Below are 26978 nucleotides of genomic sequence, written 5' to 3'. Positions count from 1 at the left end.
CATCCAAGCTTAGCACATTAATAATGTCCAAGAAATGATCTTCAATAAAAGTGCAAAAAGGATTCTTCCAAAAATAAGACCTTAGACCTCTTAGCCTGGTCTGTCAGTTCAGGTGGACAGTACTACCTTTGTAAGATGTTCTCTGTGAGATGATGTATTTTTTTTAAGCCTAGCTTTTGCCTTGAACTGTCTGCTGTGTTTAATGGTGCTGTTTAAACATTCTGTCTGCTCTTCAACAAACATTTGAAACCTCTAAGCACAGCTGAATTTATTTATTCAGATGCAATTTGCTCTCTTAAGAACAATTACCTTCACTTTTAGACATTCTTCCAAGAATGATGGGCTACCTCATTTTTAAGTATAAAATCTCGATAAAACACAGATAATTTTGTGGCTGTATCAGAAGGCTGGAGCATCTTATGATTTTGCCATAACTTGTTTATTCTTTTTTTTTAAAGCCCTTCCGAAGATAATGGGTGTCAGCGGCCATGACAATATCATAAAGATGGCTGCAGAAGTGGGGACTGAGGTGGTTCTCCCCTGTGAGGCCCAGGGAAGTCCTTCTCCATTAGTCACATGGAGCCGAAATGGGTATCCCATCCCGCCCGTCACAGCTGGGTAAGAAAATAATTTTCTCTGGCAGTCTGTATTCAGCCACATTAAACAGGAATATTACAAAGGTCATCTACTCTGTAATCCCAAGCAGCTAGCCAGCAGCTCTGCCAAATAGTATTTTAAGGACATTTTACAAAGTAAAACTGCCTTTGGAGAGAACTGTTGATGTTTATATGTTAATTGATGATGTCCTGAAAGTGGAGTCAGGCAGAGGCAGTGACAGTCTACTGAGAAGTGGTGTGTAGGCCTCACCCACAGTCTGAGGGAGAACATCTGGCTCCACACGGCCTGGTTCCTTGTTTTCATTCTGCACCTCGGGTGCAGACAGGCTGACCAATCAACGTATCGGGTAGATCATAGACCAGATCTCATAAACAGACAGCATATGGTGTATGTCTGACATGCAGGCTGGGGTAGGGTAGATGGGAGCACGACAGCGGCTGTGGTGCCGGGAGTCGCTCTGACTCAGTTACTGTAAGACTTGTGTGAGCTGAATTACAGTAGAAGGAAATAGTGGGGGTGGAGTGGGGGATGCCAGGAAGAGAGGAGGAATATGAAGCCCTGTCTGCCTGATGCTGGGATTCCCGGGAGTGTTTCAGCAGTAAAACAACATGCTGACTCTTAACTCGTTCTCTCTGATGAGAATAACACATCTGTGAGAACAACCCCCACATCCCATGGTCTGCATGTGTGGGACCTGTGGAAACAAGTGGGCCGTGTAAAGATTTGTTCTTTGCAGCAACACTTTGGGACTCTGGGGAAATGACCAGAAAACGCTGATTGTTGAAATGAATAAAGCGAAAGAGCAGGGGTGGGTTTCCTTTTCGTTCCATTTCTATTTTAGTAGCTCTGTAATAAAAAAACAATTGATGGGGTTTTGGAGACAATTTCACATTATGTTGCAGTGAAACAGTAATATTTGCAATTGTAATGGACTTTAGGCCTGAACAAATTATTTAAATATTCGGAAACATCATTCTGCAGGGATGCATTACTTTAAAGTGGACAGGGAAAATTTGGTCAGAGGAGGAGAGAAGATAGACTCATAACTGTCTTAGAAATAAATCTTTTAGATGCTCCAAAGACTTGAGACCGACGCAAACATTGACCTTCACCCTTAGCTACAAAAACTGGAATTTGGTTTAATGGGTGTTGATTTTTAAAAATGAACCAGAGATGCACTGATCTGATATCTAGGTTGGATATCAGCTCTGATATTGACTAATTGGCTGGATAAGATACCAGAAGAATGACATCAATCCAGCAGTGTGATCCAGTCTTCATACACAGCAATACAGTTACAGTAAGGTAGCTTCTATATCTGATTTTATAATTCAAAATATCTAGTGGATTTTACATGAAAATGTTATTTATTTATTTTTGCTGCTAATGTGCACCTAATTTATTTTATTGATTAATATTAAGTAGAACTTTTGAATGTTATCTGTGCAAATCTGTTACCTTCTTCTATCACAATATTATTTATGCTCACATTGCAAAGTGTTCGGGTTGTTCATTCAGCAGTATTATGAAATTAAGATCAGATTTCTGTCCATACGCACAGCCCAAAACGGGAAAAAAAATTGATCTGTGCTTCTCTAAAATCTAAAGGAACCTAGGATAAGTGGTAAAGTTGTTCACAGATGCTTTCCATATAATCTTAGACTACTTCAGAAAAAAACAAAAACAGTCTGTAGATATGAAAAGCTAGTTGAGCAAACCATAAACGACATTTTTTACTTACAGGAAAGATGGTCCTGCAGAGTATTGACTCAGAGGGGCTGGAGTCAAATACATCCCATAAAATAAACCATATTCGTTCTTTTTAGACTACATCACATATAAAAAGCTAAAAAGCTTGTTTTTTGTCTGTACTATAAAGTTGAATTCATGTACATGTACATTAATATTAAAGATCATTACGCAATGCAAAACTGTTGAAGGGGTGTCAATACTTTTTAAATGCAGTTTTTTCAGTTTGTAACCAGTGACGATGAGGCTGATTTTACCCAGTAAGTTTTAGACCGAGATTGTGTTTCCAGGTAGTTGAAGGCTATGGGGGGGAGTGATGAATGAAAGACAGAGACAGCTCAACTTGTCTGGGTGTGAGTGCTGCTGAGCGTAAGTGCAGCGATCTTAGCAGGAAGTGACCTAACAGCCCAGTTGGTTCTGATTGTAGATGTCACTGCTTCTCTTGCTGTGTTTTTTTTTTTTTTTGGGGGGGGTCTAAGTATAACAGCATCCAGCCTTCTGAAATAAAGGGCTCTTTATGCTCCACTTTCTGAATGTGTTATTGTTTTAACTCGGTTGCTTAGCAGACAGAGTTATCTAAGATAAATTACAGGAGTATGTTTACTTTCCTGAATATTGTGGCGTTATACAGCTGCACTGCTTCTGATATAATTTATCTTATCACAAAATCATTAAACATGGCTGGCTTACATTTAGCTTAACATATGTTTAAGTCCTGCTGCTGTTTGAGTAACAAAGCATCTTTTTGACATACAGTTTAGTGTTAGCGATTGCCACATTCTATGGATGTTTCCATGGATGTTTATCTGGGACAAACATCCATAGAACAAATGGAGGTTTCAACCTAAACAGCGTTGCTCTCTGAGAAACAAAACATTGATTACGGCGACCTGAGGGACCTTGCATTTTTATCATCATTTGGCCAAACTTCTGACTTTTATAAGGTCTGTATAATTTCAGCTCTCAGTGATAAATAAAACAAAGTTTTGTTATCAACTGGAAACAATGAATTAATCTTTTAAGTCTTTGACCTTTTCGAGGAGAGATGTTATCAGGATTAAGCATCCGTTACCTTTTTAGTGTAACTGCTCTGCACAATTTTAAATGTGCACTATGGTGTGGTTAAACTCCAGACTTCCCTTAGGCCCATCTGTCAGCTGTCACAGATTAGTTTTTGCTCTACACCAGGGGTGTCAAACTCATTTTCACTGAGGGCCACATCAGCGTAATGGCTGTCCTTAAAGGGCCAGATATAACTTATAAATTTAACTAAATGTAATTGAAGGTAATGTAAAATAAATGTAACTACTCCTTAATGTTAAATAACTCATTATTTATTATAACTTATTCAAGTGACAATTACAGTTGCATAGAAAACATATGCTTGCTTGTTGCTCTAACACACGTGTCACACAGCCGCTTCCTACCCAGTCCTCCTCATCGGTCTCTCCCTCTCCGCCCGAATCACTATCATTGATATTTTGAAGCATTTCTAAAGCCTGTTTCGCTGTTAGGTTTCATCTGAGTGCCACTTTTTCCATATTAGCCAATAAGTTCTAGGTAGAATGTTGGTTGCTAGGCAACTGTACCGTCAATCAGCGCGGGAAGAATTTACAATACAACTAATAGAGCCGTCAAAATGACGGTTGTGGGGGATCGAGGAAGAATTAACCATATTTATTTTTTATGTTTTAATTTTATTTAAAAAACTAAGTGAAAATGAAGGAAATATAGAAACAGGAAAAGTCAGTTAACATGAGCAACATACATTTAATTTTAAATGTAGTTCTTTCCCTTTAAAATCTCAGAACCATCAAAATGACGGCTGTGGGATTTCTAGCGGGCCACATAAAATGACATGGCGGGCCACATCTGGCCCGCGGGCCTTGAGTTTGACACATGTGCTCTACACCAAAGAAGTGACAGGAAAAAGAGCCAAACTGAATTCTTTAGGATGTTTTTTTTTCCTTTCATGGTTTTCATACAAATATTCATTGTTAAGAAAAAATATAAGAAACTGAACAAAGGTTGGTTGCAATTTATGGCTCAATCGATGGAGCTAAATTGAGATCAATCCAAGAAATAAAGCCAGGGCTGGAAAATTTATTGGATTTTTAAGATAAATAAAATAATACAAAAATTTAATTTTCATATTGCAGAGACATTTAATTGTTGGGCTTGTTATATTTAAGACAACCTGAAGTGGTTCTTTGGATTTTATAATGTAGTGCTGAATAGCTATGAAAAAACTGATAAAAACAAACTTATTTTTTAAGATATGGATATAATAATAATGCAGGTTTTTATTAAATAACTATATTAAATATACACAAAACAATGCACCTGAAATACCAGTAAAATTCATTAGGTTTCCTATTGGAGGAGTTTTCCTTATCTTTAATTTGAATATTCAAAATAATTAAATTGCAGTTCTTTAAAAAAGACATATTTAATGATAAGATGTTGAAAAATAAGTGCAAGTTGTAATTTTTTCAAAAGCTTATGGAATATTTGTAGCCCCAACCATATTCTATTTGGTTGGACTGAGGGACAGAGGGGCTCTGTAGACTTTTAAGGTTGCAAACCCCTGAGCTAACCAGTAAACCAGATCTGTGCATGGGGTAATCAATACAATGTTATCTGGACTAGAGAGCTTTTAAAAACAGTGAAATATATTTAATTGTTTTTCAAATGCAATTGAAAAGTCATTGTGTTTATATCACACATATTAAATCAAAAATATGTCATATGTCATCATTGTCCAATCAAGTGAAAATTTCAAAAAACCCTCAGAATGATGACTTGCTTTTTATTTCTATAAAATCCCCATGATATCTCCTCTTTGCATTTGTCCCCCAGATTCACTGTTTTGCCTTCAGGCTCTCTGAGGATCACTGATGTGCGGCTGATGGATAGTAAACTATATACCTGCACTGCAGATAACCCAGCAGGGAATGTGTCCCTAAGCTACAATTTACATGTTCAAGGTAACTGGATGGAGATTCATTTTTAAATTCAACCTCTTCTGAAGCTCAGACCTTCCCTGTCAATGTTTCTGTTTTAATTTGATCTATGCGTAAACAATTTTATATATAAATGCATTTTTAAATAAGGGAGTTTTTCTAGTTTACTAACTATATATCTTTGTGTTCTCAGCTAAACCCAGAATCCAGCCAGCACCATCCATCCTAAAAGCCATGCTCGGCCAAACAGTGACTCTGCCTTGTGTGGTCCAAGGAGAGCCGAGGCCTGAGATCAGCTGGTTCCACAACGGACAGCCTATTGGCAAAAAGAACTCTGCACCTCTAAGGATCCCATCTGTCGGCCTTGCTGACCAGGGCACCTACCAGTGTGTGGCAAAAAACAGTGCTGGACAGGAAACATTAGAGATTAAGCTGGAAATTCTTGGTGGGTACCCCAACTTAACATCTTTACCAACAACCAGAGGTTCCCAAATTAAGAGTCGCTGTCATCGAGTTATCACAGTATTGAAATCATATGGCAAAATGTGCTTTTATTTATACACATTTGCCCTAAAACAGGCGATTATTGATCAATTAAAATTAACTCCTTGACAGTTAAGTTTAGAAAATGTCCTCTGATGTGGATGTGAGTTTGCAAAACATGCTGATCAGATGAAGGTGTTTAAAGGATCTGGTTTCGAAGGACCTGGCACATTTAGAGCTGGAATCAGAGGGTATCAAGTGGTGGCACATCAGCAGAGAGATGGTATCATCAGGAGGATCTGACAGTCTGTCAGTAGGAGGAATGTCCTCATAACCTCAGTGTGCTTTATGAGACACAGCAGACAGCAATACAGTACCGGGACTACACTGCAAAAAGGGACAATAAGTACATTTTTCTGGACACAAATGTGACATGTGTATTGGTTTAGACATACTAATTTCCGATGGCATACCATCTTATTTATCTGGTCAATTTAAGTACAAATTTTAATACATTTTACTACTTCTTAGATCAGTTTTGGAGACTATGAAATATGAAGGGCTACAGGTTAGGTACAGCAGGCCTCACTGGGCTTGCTTCATCAGGAAGGGTCCCGATTAACAGTTAAAAGAAACTTTTTTATAGATCTGCAGGGTCACACCCTAACACATCACGCATCATTACATCATGCACATGATGCTTGTAAATGAGGGGCCAACACTGGCTCTATCGAGTTGATACACTAGTTCTAGGTCAATTCACCCTTGTTAAGAATCATAATCTCTGTCTGTTTATTTCCATTTAATTTCCAAATGTATGTCACCAACATAATGAAGATGATCTGATCCATCCCCAAGGGGATGCAGAGTTGAATTTCTTCAGTGTGAGATTATTAACGTAAAATTACTATTATTATTAAAAGAGTGAATTAACTGAATAAACTGTTTGGGACAACATTAGCTTTAATGCGTAGCTGGTTGGAAATATCAGGGTTTAACAAGCACTTAGATGAACGAGAAAGAAATACAGCTAACAACTCCCCTTGATGAGGTAAAATTTTACAGGTAGCTGTTAGGTTTATTCTTTATACATCATGTGCATTGTTACTTTGTTAGCCAGATTAGAGAGAGTGGAAGGCCTTCCTTCACATTGTGGATGTCACTGTGTATAGGTAGGTCATCTAAATAGGACAGCTTTCTTGTCTTTTAAAGATGCACAGGATATGGGCACATCTTGGAGCCGGTCTGATAAAGGGAAGCTATCTGTAATTCTTGGAAATAGAGGCAAGATGCATACAGGTCAGGGCATGGATGGCGTGTCAGTTTCTGATATGGACTCTAAACATCCACATGATCCAACACATAGACTCATGAGCTATAAGAAGGAGAAGAATACCTTGCTCGGGGCTCAATCTTTGCCGGACGCTCGCGGACGTGATTATTTGAGCCCACAGCTGTGCAAGCTCCAAGCATTTTCTCTGTCCTGTAACGACCTGATCTGGAATAAACTTTTTTACTCCTGTTTTTATAGTCCTTTTTTATATGGTTTTACCCAGTTTGAGTCAAGAGTAGTAAGTAACTTGCTCCCAGGAAAAGAACCATGAGGAAGCCCCGAGGCGCAACGGCCTTCTTTAGGGGACATAACTTCCTCATTTAACATAGCTTGAAATACTAGACCAAAAACATCCTCAGTCACAAGGCTGCCTCAAATAATGTCCATGATTGGGTCACCCTCGTCCAAAAAAAACATTGATGTATGTTCACATTCAGGATATCAAAATTGAAGAAAATAAATGTTATATAACCTCATTGAATCATAGAATCAATAATTACCTTCCTGATAAGGTTCTCATCCTTCCACATAGACTTATAGTGAGTTTTACCTGCATGTGAGGAGCGCAGATGTTGAATTAGCCTAAAATTAGAACCAGCATATCCTTGAGAGGTCTCACAGGGGCTGGGAATTTTCTGGTTGAACCACATGTAAAACACCAAGGAAGGATTGTAATCAGCCTGACTCCTAATAATAATTGAACTTTATTGATCTCACATTGATAAAATTGACCTCTGCATTTGACCCGTCTCCTTGGGGAGCGGTGGGCTGCCATCGTGGGGCGCCCGGGGAGCAGTGTGGGGTTAAGGGTTTTGCTCAGAGACCCAGAGTGGCAGTCTGTGGGAGTGGGGCTCAAACTCAGAACCTCAGGATTCCAAGCTCTTTGCCCTAACACTCGGCCGCCACTCGCCACTCTTGTTTTAGTGTTCATGCTGAGGCTGCCATACCAACGTGATGAATTTGTGTTTGGAGTTGTGACTCTGAAAACAGTGGGCCCTTCCTAACCGTAGTGTGAAAGGACACAGCAGTGTTACTTCTTACTCAGGATGTTGAGAGCCACAGGGTGCGTGTTTTACCCCCTCAGACAGCATGCTGGTGCAGCCTTTCATCCAAACAATGCATTTTCACATGAGACCTGTGGCTTAAGGCTCTTTGGGGCATGCCCTGCTCATAGCCAGCTAGCTCTGAGCATGTGTGGGACTCAGCTCCAAGACATCGCTGATCTACTAGATGTTTAGGTCAATTACAAAAGCTGTAGGCTGAGAGGACATGGGCAGTCAACCGCAAAGTTTCATAAATCACTGGTTGTATGAACGTACATGGGTGTGACACACCCTGCTGTCCGTACTCTAACTCCGTTATATGGGAATGAATGTGCTATTACCTCGTCTGGGTGACAGTTACTGTAGGATAATACTTGTTGATGACCTCAGATGACTTGTGTGATCCCTCAAATCATAGAACAGTAGTTAGTCAAATGCCAAAGGCCTTTTCCACTTTCTTATTTCCACAAAAGAAATGTCAGAATAATTTTCCTCATGCTCATTTCACATACTGGTTTACTTTGCAATTTGCTTTTAATTCAGTTGCAAAAAGGAAAATTAAATATTGCTTTAACTCAAGGGATTTTTAATTTTTTTTTTAGACTTTTAGACAGATTTTATTTGTCATTTTTTTGTTTACACAAGTGTAAAACAAAAAGAAATTTCTTTTGGAAACAGCTCACTGGACAATTTAATATTTTTAAAAGTGCAGCCCTGAAAAATAGTAAAAATGAATGTAAATTTAAATGTTTGTTTAAATGGCTTTATTAGATTTGTCCAAGCCTCCTATTTTATCATTGTTATCTGACCCCACAGAGGCGCCGTCCTTTGCAGAACCTGGAGATGCCATCATGGAGAAAGTAGTGAACAGCAAAGTCGTCATCCCTTGTCCAGCAAAAGGTATGAAATAATTAATTGGCATGTCGGTCTGAAAAGACTGAGGCTTTATTTGATCACCATTAATGGATTTTTTTTTTTTTTTGCGGTTCCCTTCACAACATAAAGAGAAGAATCATGTTTGTCACTTTATTATCACAAACTTTTTTGATTTTATGTAAAAAACATGTCTTGCTACAGATTTCCATTTGGCTAAACACAGGCATACACTGTGCTATATTTTCAATCATTACACAAAGCTACAGCTAATACTGTACAAAGAAACGGCAGGGTATAAAAGTCCACAGCTCACAGTGTATGTTCTCACACTGTGTGGCCCAATGCTCTGATGCAACCCTACGATGGCCGACTGAATTTTTAGAGCATGTTTGATTTTCTCCCGACCTTATGATTCTTGATCGGGAGGTGGTCGTGAGAGACTTATCGCCCCTCGTTACCCCCTGTACACTACACGATGCACGATCAGGCTGAAAGTCGGCCCGATCGAAAAATTCTCGCAAAACTGGAGAATCCGCCCAAAAAAGGGCAAATAATCGTACAGTGTATGCCCGGCTTAAGAGGTTGGCTTCCAGGTTTACCCTGGATTTAGCTGCGTCCATCACACACATGCTTACATCAAACCCGCTATCTGCATAATACTGCCAGCGTGTGTTCAAAGTGATCTATGGTGGTTTAGTTTAAACCTCACATCACTCTGTATGCTGGCCAGAAAGAATCCTTTTTTTTCCCTCTTTTTCTTAACGCTCTTCTATAATATTAATTCTGTTAAATAAACATTGCGGAGTGTTCTAATGATACTGCCACCTGTGGCCAAAAAACAGAACTGCAGCATTCTTATGCTAGTTCTCCATTTAGAGTTGAGCTGGATGCCGGTTGCTTCTGAGGACCACAAAATCCATGTTTATATAAAGCTTTGATTGTTTGTTACGTCTGATGCGTTCAACATAGAGATGTTTGACGTCAAATCCGCCAAACAGCGCGGGAACCTCTGACCCAAAGTAAATTAAAGAAAACAGGCACTGAGCTACTTAGGTCATGAATCGCGGACAGATGGACCCAGTATTCAGGAGAGACAGTCAGTAGGATAGTTCAAAAGGTTTATTAAAATAAAACAAAACAAAAGCGGAGCTGTGGCTCGGGGACACTGCAGGTGGGGGGGGGGGGGGGGGGGGGGCAATCTCAGACACTCTAGGGGAGGAAACACAGGTAAGTGACCACGATAAACTGATATATGATTATCTGGGTTGGTCACTTACCTGGTTTAACAGTCCAGACCACGAGTGTCCGCAGTGCTGCAGTCCCAGAGGTTATGCTGGAAGCTGATCCTGGTGAGGGATCAGGAACAGGCAGGATCCAGATCAGACAGGAACAGAGACAGGTGGCAGGATCCAGACTTCCAGGCATGCACAGGCTTCCAGGAGGGTTCAGAGTCAGACTGGGACCAGAAGCATGACCAGTAGGTCACGCAAAGGAGCAGACAGGATCAGGTGCAGACAGGCAGGCTCAGTGGAAGAGGGTAGCCGAGACAGGACGTAGGAACCGGAACTTGAAGCTGGACTTTAAACTGGTCTCCTCCCTGGAGCCAGGCTTACTTTGATAAAAACTGAACCTCCCCCCATAATGAGCCAAAAACCCAGAGGACTCCGCGGGGGAGGAACAGTGGACGATCAGGAGACGAGACAAACACCAAAACCCCCTTTCCACTGGCAGCTAGGATCCAGGACAGGAACCATGACAAAAAGCCAAACAGACAGACTAACAGAAAGACAAGTAATGATCTGGCACTGAATGCTCAGGCTAAACTGAATATAAACCAGAGGAAACAGGTGAGGGGAATAAATTATAATTGAGGCTGGGAAGGAAGAGGGCAGGTGAGAGGAATTACTAATTAGGGGAGAGCAAACAGGCCAGATCATGACAACTTAGGTGTCAGCCTGCTCATCAAAGGATGTTTTAGTCATAAAGGATCAAATAAAATGGCTATCTTTTAAGATATTTTTCAATAAAAACTGTCAGGCAAATCTTATATTTGTTCTGTTGAAAAATTTCCCTGTTACACCTTAGTTATGGAATGTACTGTTGTTTAGTAAATCAGTTTCACAACAAGATCAAAAAAGGCTTATTGGTAATTTCTGAAATCGTAAGACTGGGTTCGATGGATAATTTTTTGTAGTTTAACCTTTTTTGAGTTGTTCAGTCTCCACAATGTTTTTTGGTCACTTTTTTTTTTTTTTAAGAAAACACTAAAAAGAAAGAAGTTCCATTAGGCTTTAATATTTCTGCAAACTGAAGCTGGAACTATATTTATGCCTCTTCAGTAACTCGTTCTGCTTTCATGATTTGCATGATGGCAGCATCCTCCTATGCTGTCCTCGTATTCAGAAATCGGTGTGCTTAACAAGTTAGCCTGTTCAGGAACTTCATGTCTTATCAAAGCTCACAGGTGTAGCCTCCTGTCCAGGGAATCACTAAGTGATACTTACTAGACAGTTCCTGCAAACAAGCATTGTTTGTGTGGCGCTCTGTCATGGTAACCAGCTCCATGCGAGAAGGTGAGGAGTGTGTCTAATATGGAGCAACAGCTGGAACATCAGTCTGCCGGCAGCCTCAGTGAGCCACATCTGCTTTCCTGTGTGTCGCTGCCTGCTGGAAGAGGAATCCTAATTACAGGCTGCTGCTGGCAGATAAAGGACAGAGATGTCTGAGTTGCACCGTGAAGCAGAGGAAGAAGGAGATAAAGCCAAAATAGCCCTTCTTACATCTTCGCTATACAGGAAGGCAGATACCAGTGGTGCTTTATGGGGCCCCCACCGAAATACTTGATGTTCCACAGAGTCAGTCAGCAGCAGGAAAAGCACTTCCCTCCATTATTCTCCTGAGATGACTCTGTTTAAGCACGTCTGATAAGGATAATCTAGCAGAAGGACATTATTAAATGTTTTGCAGAAGATGGAGGTAAATATTTAAGAACACAGCTGGAGATCTCCTCTGCTAATGGCTCGAAGAAAAGAAAATCCCTTTAATGAGATCTGTTTGCATCTAAAACAGAACATCTGTATGCATTTCCTCCCAGCAGTGACATAATGAATTTGCATTAAAGCTCTTTTAACTGTAACCATGTGTTAAGATAAGCAGCACATGATAACATTTCCTGCAGTGTCCTATGGTGAGCATTTTATAGATCGAGTGTTTTTTATCCCCCCCACCTCACGGCTGGTGTTTGTATGTAACACCTCTGGAAATAGACCAAGCAGTGTTTCCTCCAGGATCTCTGCTCTGTCAATCTGTTGCATAGAGCAGAAAATCCTTGTTTTTTCTCACATTCCAGCTTCCTCCAGTGGACCATTTTCACCTCTCTTTTAGTCAGTAATCCGCCAAACACATTTGTTTCAGGCTCCTCGGTTGAATTGTCACTTCCTTTGAACTGCTTGTTTCTGTCCTTACTCTTTAACGCTTTTATTTCATTGTTAGGTAATAAATCTGGAGGCCATAGTCTTAAATATTACACCTCAGCTCCCTCCAGTACACCTTCCTCTCTCATTTATGGGAGTCTGACCTTGGAAATAGCAGGCCTCTGGGCTGCAAGGACTTAAACTGTTTTGGCAGCGTCTTGCCTGCTGTCCTGCAGATAAATGGAGAGCTGGCATTTTCAAGTCTGGGCTGTGTGCCCGATTAGTTCTGTTTACAGCCGGAGAGACGGGAGTAACTTTTCTTGTTTTGGGGCATGGTCAATACAAAGCTCGTTTTGTGCTCAGTAAGAATCTAAATTGTTTTCCTCTCTACCACCTGCAGGTTCACCCCACCCCAGGGTGCGCTGGTTTAAGAATGGCCTGGAGCTACAGCCAGAACAATCTGAGTATTCTGTGGCAAGGGATGGAGCTCTTGTAATTAGTGCAGCATCTGCCAGCCACAGTGGAGACTTCAAGTGTGTTGCAACCAATGAGGCAGGCTCAGTAGAGAGAAAGACTAGGCTAAAAGTTAATGGTGAGGACGTATTTACCGCTATACAACTTATTTCTTTTCCACTTACAGCAGATACGGTAATCTAAAGAATTCCTTGATGTGTTTTTAGTTCCTCCAGAGATCCAGGACGACGGCCAGCCATTGAATCTCACCGTCACCTTGAAGCAACCCCTCACTTTAGGCTGTGATGTTTTTGGCATCCCCTCCCCGCTAATAACCTGGACTAAAGATGGCCACGCTGTAAGTGTGTCACCTACATACCGCATCCTTTCCGTCTCCAGCCGTACAATGCCACCAAGTGGCTGATGTGTCCTTGACAGCAAAAATTGCAGAGGTTTACAGATGCGATCGCTTTGTGCAGGCGGACGTCCCCGGTGTATATCTGCAGAACGGCAACAGATTGCTCAGAATCTATAGAGTTCAGCACGAGCATGCGGGTCAGTTTACCTGCACAGCTCAGAACTCGGCAGGAGAGGCAAGAAGACAATACAACATAGTGGTGCAAGGTGAGGGCTCTGACCTTCAATGTTTGATTTATTGGACAACAAAATAAAAAACATTTCATTGTATAATACTAATCTTCACTTTAAAGTATTTGTAAAAAAAAAAAATTGAAAATAATTTATTAATATTCACCCTCATAAGCAATACCCTAAGCGAATTAGTCTGGTTGTGATGAGTCTGCAAAATATAAGGCCTTCAGTTTTAATTTAAACACATCTAGTTTTAGGTGATGGTCTGATTCACTGAGATTATAATCTTATTTCAGCTCCTCCAGAGATTTCCGGAACATCCCGACTGCAGGAGTTTACTGTGGTCCAGGGTCAGGAGGTGGAGTTCCAGTGTCGAGTAAGCGGGCGACCGGCACCGAGGGTGGAATGGAGCCGTGACGGAGAGTAAGGGATCACTGACAGCTGAATCATGACGTTCATTCTCACACAGAGGGCTTAAAAGTCACGTTGGTTGGATGATTGATTTCTGTGTATGTGTCCAGGGTTCTGTCCCCTGAAGGAGACCCTCATGTGGAGTTTCAGGAAGACGGGCAGGTCCTAAAGGTGAAGTCAGTAAGACTGAGGGATCAGGGTCTTTACCAGTGTCTGGCCAGGAACAGCGCGGGAACTCAGATGCGGAAATTCAGACTAACAGTTCAAGGTGTTTGCTATTTGCTGTTCTAAGCACTGCTCTAAGGAAAACACATCATCACAGACACAGCAGCTGCAGCCTTTTGTTTACATGAAGCATGCAACAGGAGGTGTTAAACCCATGTTTGCTGTAATGACTTGGCTTTGAGATTCATTAGCTCGATCATTTGCATATTCTTGTTCAGCTACTCAGTGCCGTCTTCATTCATCATTAAACCTCTGATTTCATTTCCATAGGATTTACATAAAAAGCATGTATTTAAATCTGGAAACTCTGAGCTTATCTCAAGTTTCTTTATTATAACAAAAAAACACATCAAGAAGCTGATATATGCAGATACATTTACATTTACTTGATAGAAGATCTAAATTAATCCTAATTATACGATAATGCAGCTGAATATTGAAAAAAAAAAACATAAATTAAAGGAAATTACACCAACCGCATTTAGCAACCCCCCTGATTAAATGTGTGGTAACAGTGGAAAAGAATGACTGTAATACTAAGCATAATCTGGTAGTAGTACTTCTAATGAAAGGCTGGGTATGGTTTTAAATTCAAACTTTCAGAGCACCTTCTTCCTTCCTTTGCACCACCTCTGCTTTACAGGCTCCTCTGTGAAGCTGAACCTTCTGGTATTTGTGTTTTAATATCAACTGTGATCTTTTCCTTTAGCTCCGCCCATCATAAAGGGCACAAATGAGACTTCCGAGGTGTCAGTCGTGCTGGGTTTCCCCAAAGTCCTCTCCTGTAATACTGAGGGCTCACCTACACCCAGCATCACGTGGCTGAAGGATAACCATCCCATCGTCTCCACGCCTCAGCTGACGTACACTCTTGGAGGTCAGGCTCTGCGCCTGGGCTCAGCACAGGGAGACAGCAACGGTCTCTACACTTGCAGGGCGACCAATGCAGCAGGCACAGCCACTAAGCATTACTCTCTCAGTGTTCTGGGTAAGACACATTTATAGGAGTGAGAGATAAAGGATCCGGAGGAACTGCCCTGAGGTCTATTCACTAACTTCTCCATCTCATTAGTCCCACCGCAGATAGAGGGAGATTCCTCATCCTTGACATTTTCTGGACAGGAAGAGAAAGTGCGGATAAACGGGAGCTTAACTCTGTCCTGCTTGGCCAAAGGTTTCCCTGAACCAAAGGTTCACTGGTTTAAAGATGGACAGGTTAGTTCATGCTGTATATTCAAAGCTAAAAGCTCTTATTTCTGACCTCTATCATCCTCTGCTGGTGATCAGTATGAACTACAAGAAGCAACACTACAAACACCCGCTTGCACAAACCACCTCCACTCCAGATTGAGTGTGATGAGTAATTCTGTTAATTATAGCAAAAGCATGTCCAAAAGGAATCCATGACCTGAATGTGACCATTTTGACTAGAAAAAGTTTTTTTCCCTCAACCTGCAACTTTAGATCTCTCCAAATAACAGTTTAAAAACAGTTTAAAGAACTTCTAAAGCAGATATCTAAGTTTTCTAAGTCTGATTAATTATCTTGTACCTATTTTTCAGAGTATTGTTACTGAGAAACATGTTTTTTACAATTTAGACCAATTATTTGAGATAATAAACTTCAAGTTTTTAGAATTGGAAGGCCTCTATGCCATCTCCCTAATCGCTGGCTCCCTCCACAGATTCTCTTTAAAATTCAAGCTGGTTCTCTGGTTGGGGCCACTCCAAAACATCATTATTTCTTCCACTCAGGCGAAACATGCTGGTAGAAAAATGAAAGACTAGTTTACTGCCAGGCATATGAACAATTTTGTAATTTCATCAGATGGACGACAATATGAGAAACCATCAGTAAATATTCCTGGAAGATCCCAAAAAAGTAAAAGTTCTGACATTTCAAATTGAAAAAGCATCCTGAATGGGAAGCGAAATGTCTTCAAGTTTGTAACAAAGTCCAGTGGATTGTTTTTATACTTTTTTGGAATAACTATGATATAGATGACTGAGAATCTTCACCAGCACGTTCCTGGATTATTGTCATCTACTAAATAACAGTTAATGCATTTGTTTGTACCTTGCAAACGGTTAAAACCAACATAAAGTCCATACCAGCAATAAAAAAGCAATACATTTTAATAACGAATAGCTTTTAATCTCATCATTCTTTTTTTATCATATTTTTATTGTTGTTAAAACAGATGTACAATGCCATTCAAACTGTAGTGTTTTGCAGTTGCTACAATTGTTTTCACTATGTACAGTATAACAAGAATCAAACAGCATTTCAACATTTTTATATTTTTATAAACCCCATTCAACCCCAAAAACCCCTGTGCCAGCAGGAAAATAAAAATAACAAAAAAAAAAAAAAAAAAAAAGGAGTAAAATGAAAACACTTTACATTGAGACTTGTTTACTAGCGAGAAGGGAGATTTTTAGGTTTGTCAAAATAACCCAATAGAGGGTCCCATACTTTGTAAAATTTTTGGTTGATCCTTTCAAAAAATATTTATAATTCTTTTTATACTGAATTTCCAAAATATAATAGATAATGATCTTCAAAGCTTAAGTATTTACTTTTGTGTGCAGTTGCTGACTGGAAGCTACCAGGCTGGGATTGAGGAGAAGGGACACCTCCTCCACATCAAAAACGCCGGACTTTCCCATGAAGGCCAGTACACTTGTGTGGTGTCCAACTCTGCTGGAGAGGATAAGAGAGACTTTCATATCACTGTTCAAGGTATTCACACAGTTGACTTAGATTTGAGTTAAATGTTCTGTTAGAACCTTAATTTCTCTTTTTATTTGCACCAGTAAAGGTTGATCAGTCTAGGTGTGTTCTCTTCTCCCCAGTTCCTCCTGTCCTCCAGCGGGTGACAAACAGGGAAGCAGCCTGGGGTTTGGGACATGAAGGAGACAATGAGGACAGGGTGGAAAAGAGGGATGTCGCCTTAGGTCACTCAGTCAGCCTGTCCTGTGAGAGCAATGCCATCCCTCCTCCTAAACTCAGCTGGTACAAGGATGGTAGAAAACTCAGCTCTGCTGACGGAGTGATCCTGCATCCTGGTCAGTTGAAACCAATAACCTGTTCTCTACTGCAGAGACCTTATGTTTATAGACCAAGCTGTTTTAACGGGTCATTTGTAAATCCTTTCAGGAGGCCAGGTGCTACATATCCCTCGAGTGCAACAGGAGGATGGTGGAAGGTACACATGCCAAGCTGTGAATGAGGCTGGAGAAGATCACATGCATTTTGAACTGGATGTCCTGAGTAAGGAAAAAAAAACCCCACAAACTATCTCCTTTGATATTTTTTATTAAAATAGTAGCATACATGCTTATTTTTATTTATTTATTTTTGTGTTCATAGTTCCTCCTGTTATAATGGGCACATCAGAGGAGTTTATGGAAGAAATGGGAGCAGTGGTGAACAGCACCGTTGTTCTCCACTGCGACGCAACTGGACACCCCGCTCCAGTCATCTCCTGGATGAGAAATGGGCAGCCGGTGCACACAGACTCCCAGCACCACATCAGCAAGGATGGAACAGCTCTTCAGGTGAGATGCATTTTACCTGCAGAGTTTTTACCCACCTGTGACGGACCCAGCTGTGGAGTTTATACAGAGGAATAACACAATGATCTCGATCCTTCAGCTCCTCAGTGTGCAGGTTTCAGACATGGCTGACTATATGTGTGTGGCTGAGAATAAGGTCGGAACAGTCGAGAAGCATTTCAACCTGGCAGTGCAAGGTGAGACTTTAAAAGTAGTCAAACCCCATAAACATTTTCCTACATTTTCTTGTGTTACAGCCACATCCTCAGTGCAGTTTGCAGAGATTAGTTTTTGTATAAACATCACAAAGTGTTGCATTAATTGTAAAGAGCTCAGCTAAAAAGAGCATTAATTAAAGTAATATATGTTGAAACCTAAAAGGTGTTGGAAGCTTTTGGTTTCAACCCCCTAACTCTGTTACCCCGAAACAAAGCCAAGGTATCTTATCCCTTTAAAAATCATCACATTTGTTAATGGAGTCTATCGTGATGTATTTTATTTTAAGTATCAGACATAATAAAAATCTGTGAACCACCAAACAGGCTTAAATTGAAGGGAACGGGATTTTCTGAAAATCTTTCAACACTTATCAAGAAGTCTGTCAGTTCTGTCTTCTCACAATAAGCTTTTTGTCCGATTGTACAAATTAAACACACCAATCCTCCCATGAAACATGGCGGTGACAGTATCATACTGTGGGGACTCTTTTTTTCAGCCAAGATAGGAATATAACTTGATTTGTAAAAATCCAGTTAGAGGCTGAAAGACTGGATTGGAGCAGAGATACAGAATCTAACAGGACGATTTCCTTAATGTATAATCTGAGTTTCAATGGAACATTTAGATGAAGCCTATTAGTGTGTTTGAAAGGCCCATTCAAAGTCTGTAGCCATTACCTACCAAATATTGAAATAAATGTTTGCACAGACTCTATATCTTATCACATTAAGCTTCATCTGCAAAAAAAATACAGAAATAAAAATATGTAGATGTAGAAGTCCAAAGACTTCAGGCTGTCATTTAATAAAAGGTGACTCTACAAAGCATTGGCTAAATACATCATGTAATGTGAAGTTTTGTGGCTGTAATGTGACAAAATGTAAAAAAAAAAATAAGCCTCAGGGGAGTTAATTTTATTACGACAAAATGTATCCATTTGTTTGCACTAAGCAAATGTCAATCTCAGTGCCTCCTAGAATCACAGGACCTAAAGAAGAGGAGGTGAGCGTGATCGAAGGCCTTACGATGTCTTTGCTGTGCGATGTCCAAGCGTACCCTCCCCCAGAGATCACATGGACCAGGGATGGACAGGTTCTTCATTTTAGCACCACGGTTCACATTCTGCCAGGTCAGCCAGGGGTCAACTTCTAAAAATGACTTTTATATCATCTATACTTCTGTTCCTTCAATCCAATTTTAACACTGAGATTACATATAAAACCCTAAATGTGCGTCAAAGGTGGCCAGATGTTACAGCTGCCTCGGGCGAGACAGGAGGATGCGGGTCAGTATGTGTGCACAGCTAGCAACTCAGCAGGGCAGGACCAGAAGAGCTTTCTCCTCAGCGTTTATGGTGAGCAAACACACAATGACCCATCTGCACGTTTCAGATTCATATACAGATGATCAAATCTGAACACTTTGTCCGTGCAATAAAATGTGTTTATCTTTAACCAGCTGGGGCTGACGACAGGTTAGCTTTGAATCAAACATTGTCTAAATAGATCAAACTTTCCATTGTCTTCAAACAAACAGTCCCACCCTCCCTGAAGCCGCGGCACGACGCCGATACTGACAGTGTGACCCCTCAAGTTGGCTCTTCGGTCATCCTGCGATGTGAAGCTCATGGTGTTCCTGAGCCAGAGGTCACATGGTACAAGAATGGGCGGCAACTGGCTGCAGGGAACGGGCTGAAGATAAATGGAGACCAGCTGGAGATCGTAGGGGTTCAGGTTGGAAGAAATGCATTACATCATAGGTGTGTCAGGCTGGAAACCAAACAAAACCCTTATAAGGACACTAAGTGGCTGTCAGCATGACTTGTTCACCAGCTCGTGGATGTTTGGCGTCTGACGAGCACATTTATGAGCCAGCAAACATTTATTTAAACTGTCTGCCTACAGCCTTTCCTGAAAGATAGAAAACGTAACGACAAATTTCCACTTTAATAAATCTATGGAGGACTGCTCAGTGGAGCAGTGGGTAGCACTGCTGCCTTGCAACAAGAAGGTTCTGGGTCAGATTCTCGACCCGGGGTCTTTCTGCATGGAGTTTGCATGTTCTTCCTGAGCATGTGTGTGTTCTCTCCAGGTACTCCGGCTTCTTCCCACAGTCCAAAAACATGACTGGCTTCTCTAAATTCTCCTTAGGTGTGAATGTGTGCATGAATGGTTGTTTGTCCTCTTTGTCTCTGTGTTGCCATGTGATGGCAACACAGGGTGTACCCCGCCTCTCGCCTGTAGACGGCTGGAAATAGGCACCAGCACCTCTCACGACCCCTCTTGGGATAAGCCTGACATAAAATGGATGGATAAATCTATGGACGGATGAATCCCTGCTAAGACTTTTTTTCTGACACAGACTACAGATGGTGGGATGTACACATGCAAAGTGTCCAATGTGGCGGGACAGGTGGACAGGACATTCAGGCTGACAGTTCATGGTAAGAATATCCCTGATAAACACATAGAAACTTTAAACATTTATCTCGGATAGGTTAGAGGTTATACATGAAGGTTTACAAACAAAATGTATTCCCCTAGTTCCACCCATACTTGATGGGCCTCAGTGGGAGTCTGTCAATTACACCCTGGGCTCCAATGTGGCCCTGCTGTGTGAGGCCACAGGGGTGCCAGTCCCCAGCATCACTTGGCTGAAAGATGGAACTCCCATAGGTAGGAGAAAGGCATCCATGGATGAAATGGGAAAAACTGGATTTCTTATATGTGACAGCGGAAGTAAGTGGTTGTGTTTGCCAACCAGAGAGCAGTCTGCAATGGCAGTGGTCGGTGCGAGGTAACCGGCTGGAGCTGGGCCCTCTCACTCTCTCTCATGCCGGGACATACACATGCCTGGTGAAGAACAGCGAAGGACAAACACAGAAAGACTTTGCGCTCACAGTGCTCGGTAAGATTTTCCCCACATCCTCTGACTTATTCAGGTTTTCTGTGAGGATTTATGGTGATAGCTTTATATAATCCCTGTGGCTCCCAGTTTCGCCCACCATCCTGAACTCTGACCAAGCATCTGATGTGAGTGGACCCATAGGAGAGGAGCTGACCCTGGACTGCAGAGCAAATGGAATCCCGCCACCTCGCTTCAGCTGGCTGAAAGACGGAAAATCTTTGGAGGGATCGGACACGCATCACATCTCGTAAGACTTTTAAGTCCTTTACTACATGAAGTGATTCGTCAGGAAAATGTCAGAAATGATTAAAACAGTTCAATGAAGCTTTCTGACTATTACAGTATGAGTCATAATACATGATAACAGGCATGACCGAGAGAAAAGGAGACAAATGGTTTTAATTCCACCATGACGGGTAATATGAGCAGCTGTGTCACAGCTGTTCTCCTCATGATATGATCATCGCAGCTACATCAGCCAGAGAGAGCAAATCTGTTTGTGTGAAAGCCATGTGAAGATGTTCATAATGCTAAGTAAATAACGGCAAGATTCAAAGGTCAAGTGGTTATGACAGGAGAATAAACGTACAAACATTATGTGGATGTGTGTTTATGCTTCACCCCACAGTTTGACCCCCAGTGGCAGCACACTGACTGTCAGGAGGCTTAGCCCTGAGGATTCTGGGACATACACGTGCTTGGCTGTCAACCCCGCTGGTCAGGAAAGCAAAATCTACACCCTGGTGGTTTTAGGTTGGTTTTGATCTTATATGATTCTTTTATTAGAAATGCTCCTCCAATGACAAACGTGTTCAAAGCCTTAGAGAAATTCATATTTTATTACAGTAGATTACTTTTGTGTTTAGTCACTAAGGGAAAACAAAGTTTCAACAAAATTCCTGATTTTGTAAGATGCTTTGTCTTACTGTTCACCATTTAAAAATATTTTACCTGCAGTGAAAGGAAGTTTTCCAATTTCTCTGATTCACCCTGAGTACTTTGTCATAAAAGCATTGCAAAGTTTTCGAATCATACTGCCACCTGTGGCCAAAACATAGAACTGCAGCACTGCCCATTCCTGTAGCTCATGCTTGTACTTCACAATTCGTTTACTTTTTTTTTTACTTTTTTCATTTTACCTGAGGTCGCTATTGATCTGGAGGCTGGTCACCTCCACAAAATTCATCTTAATATAAAGCTTTGACTGTTAGCTAGGTCGGACCTGTTTAACATGGAAATGCTTGATGCCACATCCGCCAAAAAGCACAGGAACTTCTGACCCAAAGTAAATTCAGGGAAAATAGGCTACAAGCTTATAGATGCATCTGTGCTGAACTACTTAGGTTTCTTTCATCAAACAATGTTTTAATAATAAATGGTCAAATAAAATGGTGATTTTAAACCACTTTAGACACAAACCACTCTGAATCCCCCCCGCCTAGGGTTGCCAATCGTCCCTTGTAAAACAGAAAATTTCCTTATTTAAAAATAGAAGTACCTGTCCTGTATTTAGTGGAAAAGGAACACACTTTGTCCCGTATTGAGGGTGAAAAAATAGTCAGTAAAAAGCTAATGGAAAATGAAGAAAAAGGGAACGTTAGATACAAAACATGGATAAGATAACGGGAGACAACAGAGCAGTATTGGGGACGAACAGAGTGTTTTAAATGCTGACGCTGCAGGAAAAGGAATCCTGGCAGTCCAAAGGAAGAGCAGAGAGGTGGATGGAATTTTTTTAGGCAGCTGACCTTCCCAAGCTGCTGTGTCCTTTGTCCTCAGCATCCCATCTTCCACTGGTTTTGTGGAGAGGATTTCCTCCTTAACGAAGAACAAATGGACTGATGTGTGGAACAAAAGTTCCACTGAATTAATTAAAGCTGAGCTCATTGTCAGCCTCAATTATGAACTTTCTTGCTCAGACTTTTACTCTGAAGCACTTAAAGACAAACAACTCACTGCTGCAAGAGCTCAGAGGGAATACAAGTGGGAAAAGCAGGCTATCGCCACATAATGTGGCATTGAGCTAATGATCTGTTTTCTGTTTTACAACTAGCCTACAGTCATTGCATTTAAGACACAAATATGTTTACAAGTTTGCAAAAGTTGCTGTTGCACCAAAAATGTGCACTATTTATTTATTGCTTTATATCCATTTTTACCATTTGAAGTTAAGCCTGACAGGCTTATGTTTAAGATACTTATTTTATTCAGCAAAGTTTATTATTTTGTGTTAAAATGAATTGCTGGATAATAATTTGTTTTCCATGTGTTCATGTCACTCACAGATATGCATCTAATTCCATGCAGATTTGAGTCAAATAGTTAAAAAAAAATAATTTCACACACAAATCAGCACGCAATGAGGGGTAAAGGCAATCGGGTCAGCTGGCATGTCCAACACTACCCCCGCCCCCAACAACATTAACACTCCCCAGGTGACCCCCTTAGCCAATCCTGGAGGAGGGAACATGGACACCTTTTGTTCCCTCTGATTCCTTTGCTCCACCTGCAGTGTATTAATCTCAGTGCTCCCCACCACCAGTTAGAACTGAAGAAGCCTCTTGGATGAGGCAAAACGTCTTCTGGAAAACTTCACATCCAGTTGCCTAAACTGAACTTTTCAAGCTTGACCATAACCTCGATCACTGAGAATCTTCACAGACAAAAATTTGATATTTTGGGGGCATTACCCTCAAAGAACTAGTTGTACATGCTAGTTGTAAAGCTTGAAATGGGACAGTCAGCTACGGAGATCTTTTATTTTCTGCCTTACTGTCCTGCTCAGTCTAAGTGCTGGCTAAACTGATGTGGCCTTTCAATCAGTCTAGTGGTCAGTGGCTCAAACAAACTGGCCTCTGGGTCATGTCAGAAAAAAAGTCTATTGGGTTCATGAAAGATTTATCAACTTATCAGAGTTAAAAGGGTCCTGGATTAAAATCCCAGCCTGATGTTTTCCTGCATGGAGTTTGCATGTTCTCCCTGAGCCTTTGGCTTCCTTCCACAATCCAAAAACATGACTGTTAGGTTATTCTGTCTTTTTAGATTGCCCTTTGATGGGTTGGTGTCCTCTCCGGGGTGTCCAGAATGCACAAACCCCCCTGTGACCCTGCATGCAAAATAGATTATAGATCCAAAAAAAGAAAATTAAAAACAATCCACTGGACTCTGTTTCCAAGTTTGAAGACATTTCGCTTCCCATCCAGGATGCTTTTTCAATTCAAAATGTCAGGAATAGTGTTGAATAACAGACGAAGGGGTCATTTGGTTAGAAGAAAAGAGGCCAAAAGACCCCCATTTCAAAGGGGTGGACCCCTTCATCCATTTAAATTTGCATGTTTTCAAAACAAAAACAAGCCTTTGTTGGGCTACTGTATAAAAACTTCATACTCAACGCTATTCCTGATATTTTTAATTGAAAAAGCTTCTTGGATGGGAAGCGTAACATCTTCAAACAAAGTCCAAACTTGGAAACAAAGTCCAGTGGATTGTTTTTCATTTTCTTTTTTTGGAATGACTATGACCTGGATGACTGAGAATCTTCACCAGCAAAAAAAAAAAAAAAAAAAAAATCATCAAATAAATAAATGAAAAAAAACAAAAACGTCCAATTGTTTTTAATGTTCTTTTTTTGTTTCTGCATTTTTTGTTTTTTTTTATTTATTTATTTTTTTCCTACTTGCTTTGATTCTGTTTTATCTTCCTGTATTTTAATCATGTAAAGCACTTTGCATTGTCTTTGTACTGAATTGTGCTGAACAAATAAATTTGCCTTGCCTTGCCTTGCCTTGCCTAGCAGAGATGATAGATCATTGATAGATAGATAGATGGTACAATTCTGATAAAACAATTCTTTACTGTATTTTTCTGCTAATTCAATAAATATAATCAAATGTTTGTGTAATTTTGGATCTCTATCAACTTTCCCGTGTGAGACTATGCCACAATAATGATTGATGGATCTATTTCTTTTTTTGTGTGCATGTTTTCCATGGATATCGACATAATAGATCAAAGACTATATGGAATTATTTAATCTGATAATAACTTGCCTCCCTTTGTTCATAGTCCCGCCTTCTATCTCTGGTGAGACCTCAGTCCCTAGAGAGGTGCAGGTGACTCAGGACAGCATGGTGACTCTGGAGTGTCACGCAGCTGGAAACCCTCCACCTCAGATCAGCTGGCTGATGAACGGACGGCCTCTGCTCCTCTCCCCTCGCACTCGCCTCCTCTCTGGTGACGCTGTACTTAGGTCTGTTTAGATAACGGCAGATATCTTGTAAATAATTAGATTATTAGAGATGAAGTCATTCCTAATGGTCATCTCTTTGACAATGAAGGATTTTTCGTGTGCAACAATCCGACTCTGGAGTTTACACTTGTGTGGCACGGAGTCAAGCTGGCCTTGCTGAGCTCAGCTATGATGTGCAAGTTCAAGGTAAAATCCAATCCTTCTCAATTTTTAAATAGGTTACAAATAAATTAGGATATTGGAGAGTTTATTCAGCCTGTGCTCCTGGTCTGCAGTGCCCCCTGGTGTCGATCATGTTGAACCAGTGGAGCCAGTTACAGTGGTCCGGGGATCCTTGGTGACTTTAACCTGTGAGGCTCATGGGTTTCCGCTTCCCACGCTGACCTGGCTGAAGGATGGACAGCCACTGTCTCTGCATAGAAACCTGCTGCTGGATGGACAGGAGACTCGCCTGAAGCTGGCTGATGTGACCCGATCAGACGAAGGCCTTTACAGCTGCGTGGCCAGCAACCAGGCAGGAAGCAGCACCAAAAGCTTTAACCTCACCGTGCTTGGTAGAGCAATCATGGCGTTTGATTTCTACACATCTAAAAGTCACGCTGTAAAATTCAATAAACAATGAAGTAAAACATTTTCCTTTCTGTTCCAGAGCCTCCAAAGATTTCCCACTCCAGCTCACCAGAAGAGCTGACCGTACCAGTAAACAGTCCACTTGAGCTGGAGTGCTCCGCTGTGGGTGTCCCTCCTCCGACCATCAGCTGGCTGAAGGATAGTCGGCCTCTGGAGGGAGCTGACATCATTCAGCAGGATAGACAATTCATCCGGATCAGTAAAGTTCAGGTTTGCAAAACATCCATACACATTGAACTTTTTGATATTTTTTTTCAATTTGTTACAAACTTTGGTAGGTTTTATTATCATTTTATGTGATAAATATAATGAAACTGATAATTAGTGGTTTTCAGGTCTAAAAAGTAAAGTGTGTGTTTTTAGCTACTCCGTAATTTATAGAACCTGATTTATTTACAGCCTTCAACAATTTGGAGCTCAGCTTACTCTTTACAAAACAACCCAGCCTCTATCTATTGATTTTTTCAACTTTGTTGATTTTAATAGGAAAAAAAACATTGATGTTTATGAAATAGGACAATTGTTTTAAAACCCAAGTCTGTATTTGAAATTGCCATATTTTCCTCCCTGATGTGTCAGCTGTGTTCCTCGGTCTTCATGATGGATGCCGTACTGCAGGGCTCTTCCTTTTTTTTAGAATCAATGCAAGCACTACATACCAAAGGGGCCGTCCCAAAATTGGTCCAAATTTACCGGAATTCAATCAAGTCATATTAAATCCACATCCTATGGGTTTAGATTTTTCATTCACCAAAATCAGCATGAGGGTTAGCCCACAGAGGAGATTCTAAACCGAAGGCAGTAAATTAGGTTTTGTAAGGCTTCTTGCAAAACATCACGTGTAAACTTTTTTATTTATTTATGCATTTTATAAAAATAAAAATGATTAAGTTAACAAAGGAAACTGTTTAGAAATGTCCACAGCAGTCAGGAGTCATTTATGGTAAATAGCTTAAAATTACAGAATAAAATGAACATTTTAATTTCTTTAAATGTATAGTAGAGGATTTTCAAGGATTTTTGAAAAGACACGCCCTCTCCACTTCAAAAATGAATGTACATGCACAACCCTGTACCTGCTCCTGAGAGGGAACGCCTATTAAATGAGTGTGAAAACATGCATGAGCTAATTTCTCCTCGTGCAAGCTCTGTTTATAAGTTGCTTTTTGCATCACTCATACAAGCTTAGTTTCCAAAAGAAGATTTGCCAATTTTCCACTCTGTCAGACTCACCACCGGTAAGTGAAAATGAGGATTA

General features: G+C 40.8%; 1 protein-coding gene across 2 annotated transcripts in view; it reads left to right on the top strand.

Moving 5' to 3' along the window:
• The window catches only part of hmcn2 (hemicentin 2), an 81164-nt gene that overhangs the window by 27148 nt on the left and 27038 nt on the right, over positions 1-26978 (top strand). For both annotated transcript variants that reach the window (XM_038287578.1, XM_038287577.1), the window contains exons 22-49: positions 459-618; positions 5227-5354; positions 5524-5775; positions 9006-9089; positions 12879-13070; positions 13159-13289; positions 13411-13555; positions 13819-13945; positions 14044-14201; positions 14868-15146; positions 15231-15373; positions 16750-16900; positions 17014-17226; positions 17318-17431; positions 17531-17718; positions 17816-17912; positions 18902-19063; positions 19175-19288; positions 19471-19667; positions 20296-20377; positions 20478-20609; positions 20698-20841; positions 20929-21088; positions 21470-21594; positions 24907-25090; positions 25179-25276; positions 25366-25644; positions 25740-25930. In XM_038287578.1, coding sequence (XP_038143506.1) covers positions 459-618; positions 5227-5354; positions 5524-5775; positions 9006-9089; positions 12879-13070; positions 13159-13289; positions 13411-13555; positions 13819-13945; positions 14044-14201; positions 14868-15146; positions 15231-15373; positions 16750-16900; positions 17014-17226; positions 17318-17431; positions 17531-17718; positions 17816-17912; positions 18902-19063; positions 19175-19288; positions 19471-19667; positions 20296-20377; positions 20478-20609; positions 20698-20841; positions 20929-21088; positions 21470-21594; positions 24907-25090; positions 25179-25276; positions 25366-25644; positions 25740-25930 — 4430 coding nt within the window. The remainder of the gene's footprint in view (positions 1-458; positions 619-5226; positions 5355-5523; positions 5776-9005; positions 9090-12878; positions 13071-13158; positions 13290-13410; positions 13556-13818; positions 13946-14043; positions 14202-14867; positions 15147-15230; positions 15374-16749; positions 16901-17013; positions 17227-17317; positions 17432-17530; positions 17719-17815; positions 17913-18901; positions 19064-19174; positions 19289-19470; positions 19668-20295; positions 20378-20477; positions 20610-20697; positions 20842-20928; positions 21089-21469; positions 21595-24906; positions 25091-25178; positions 25277-25365; positions 25645-25739; positions 25931-26978) is intronic.

This window comes from Cyprinodon tularosa, unplaced genomic scaffold, assembly GCF_016077235.1.
Source record: "Cyprinodon tularosa strain WSP-4 unplaced genomic scaffold, ASM1607723v1 ctg240, whole genome shotgun sequence".
In the NCBI taxonomy this organism is placed as follows: Eukaryota; Metazoa; Chordata; class Actinopteri; order Cyprinodontiformes; family Cyprinodontidae; genus Cyprinodon; species Cyprinodon tularosa.
This window is presented reverse-complemented; position numbering and strand designations above follow the sequence as displayed.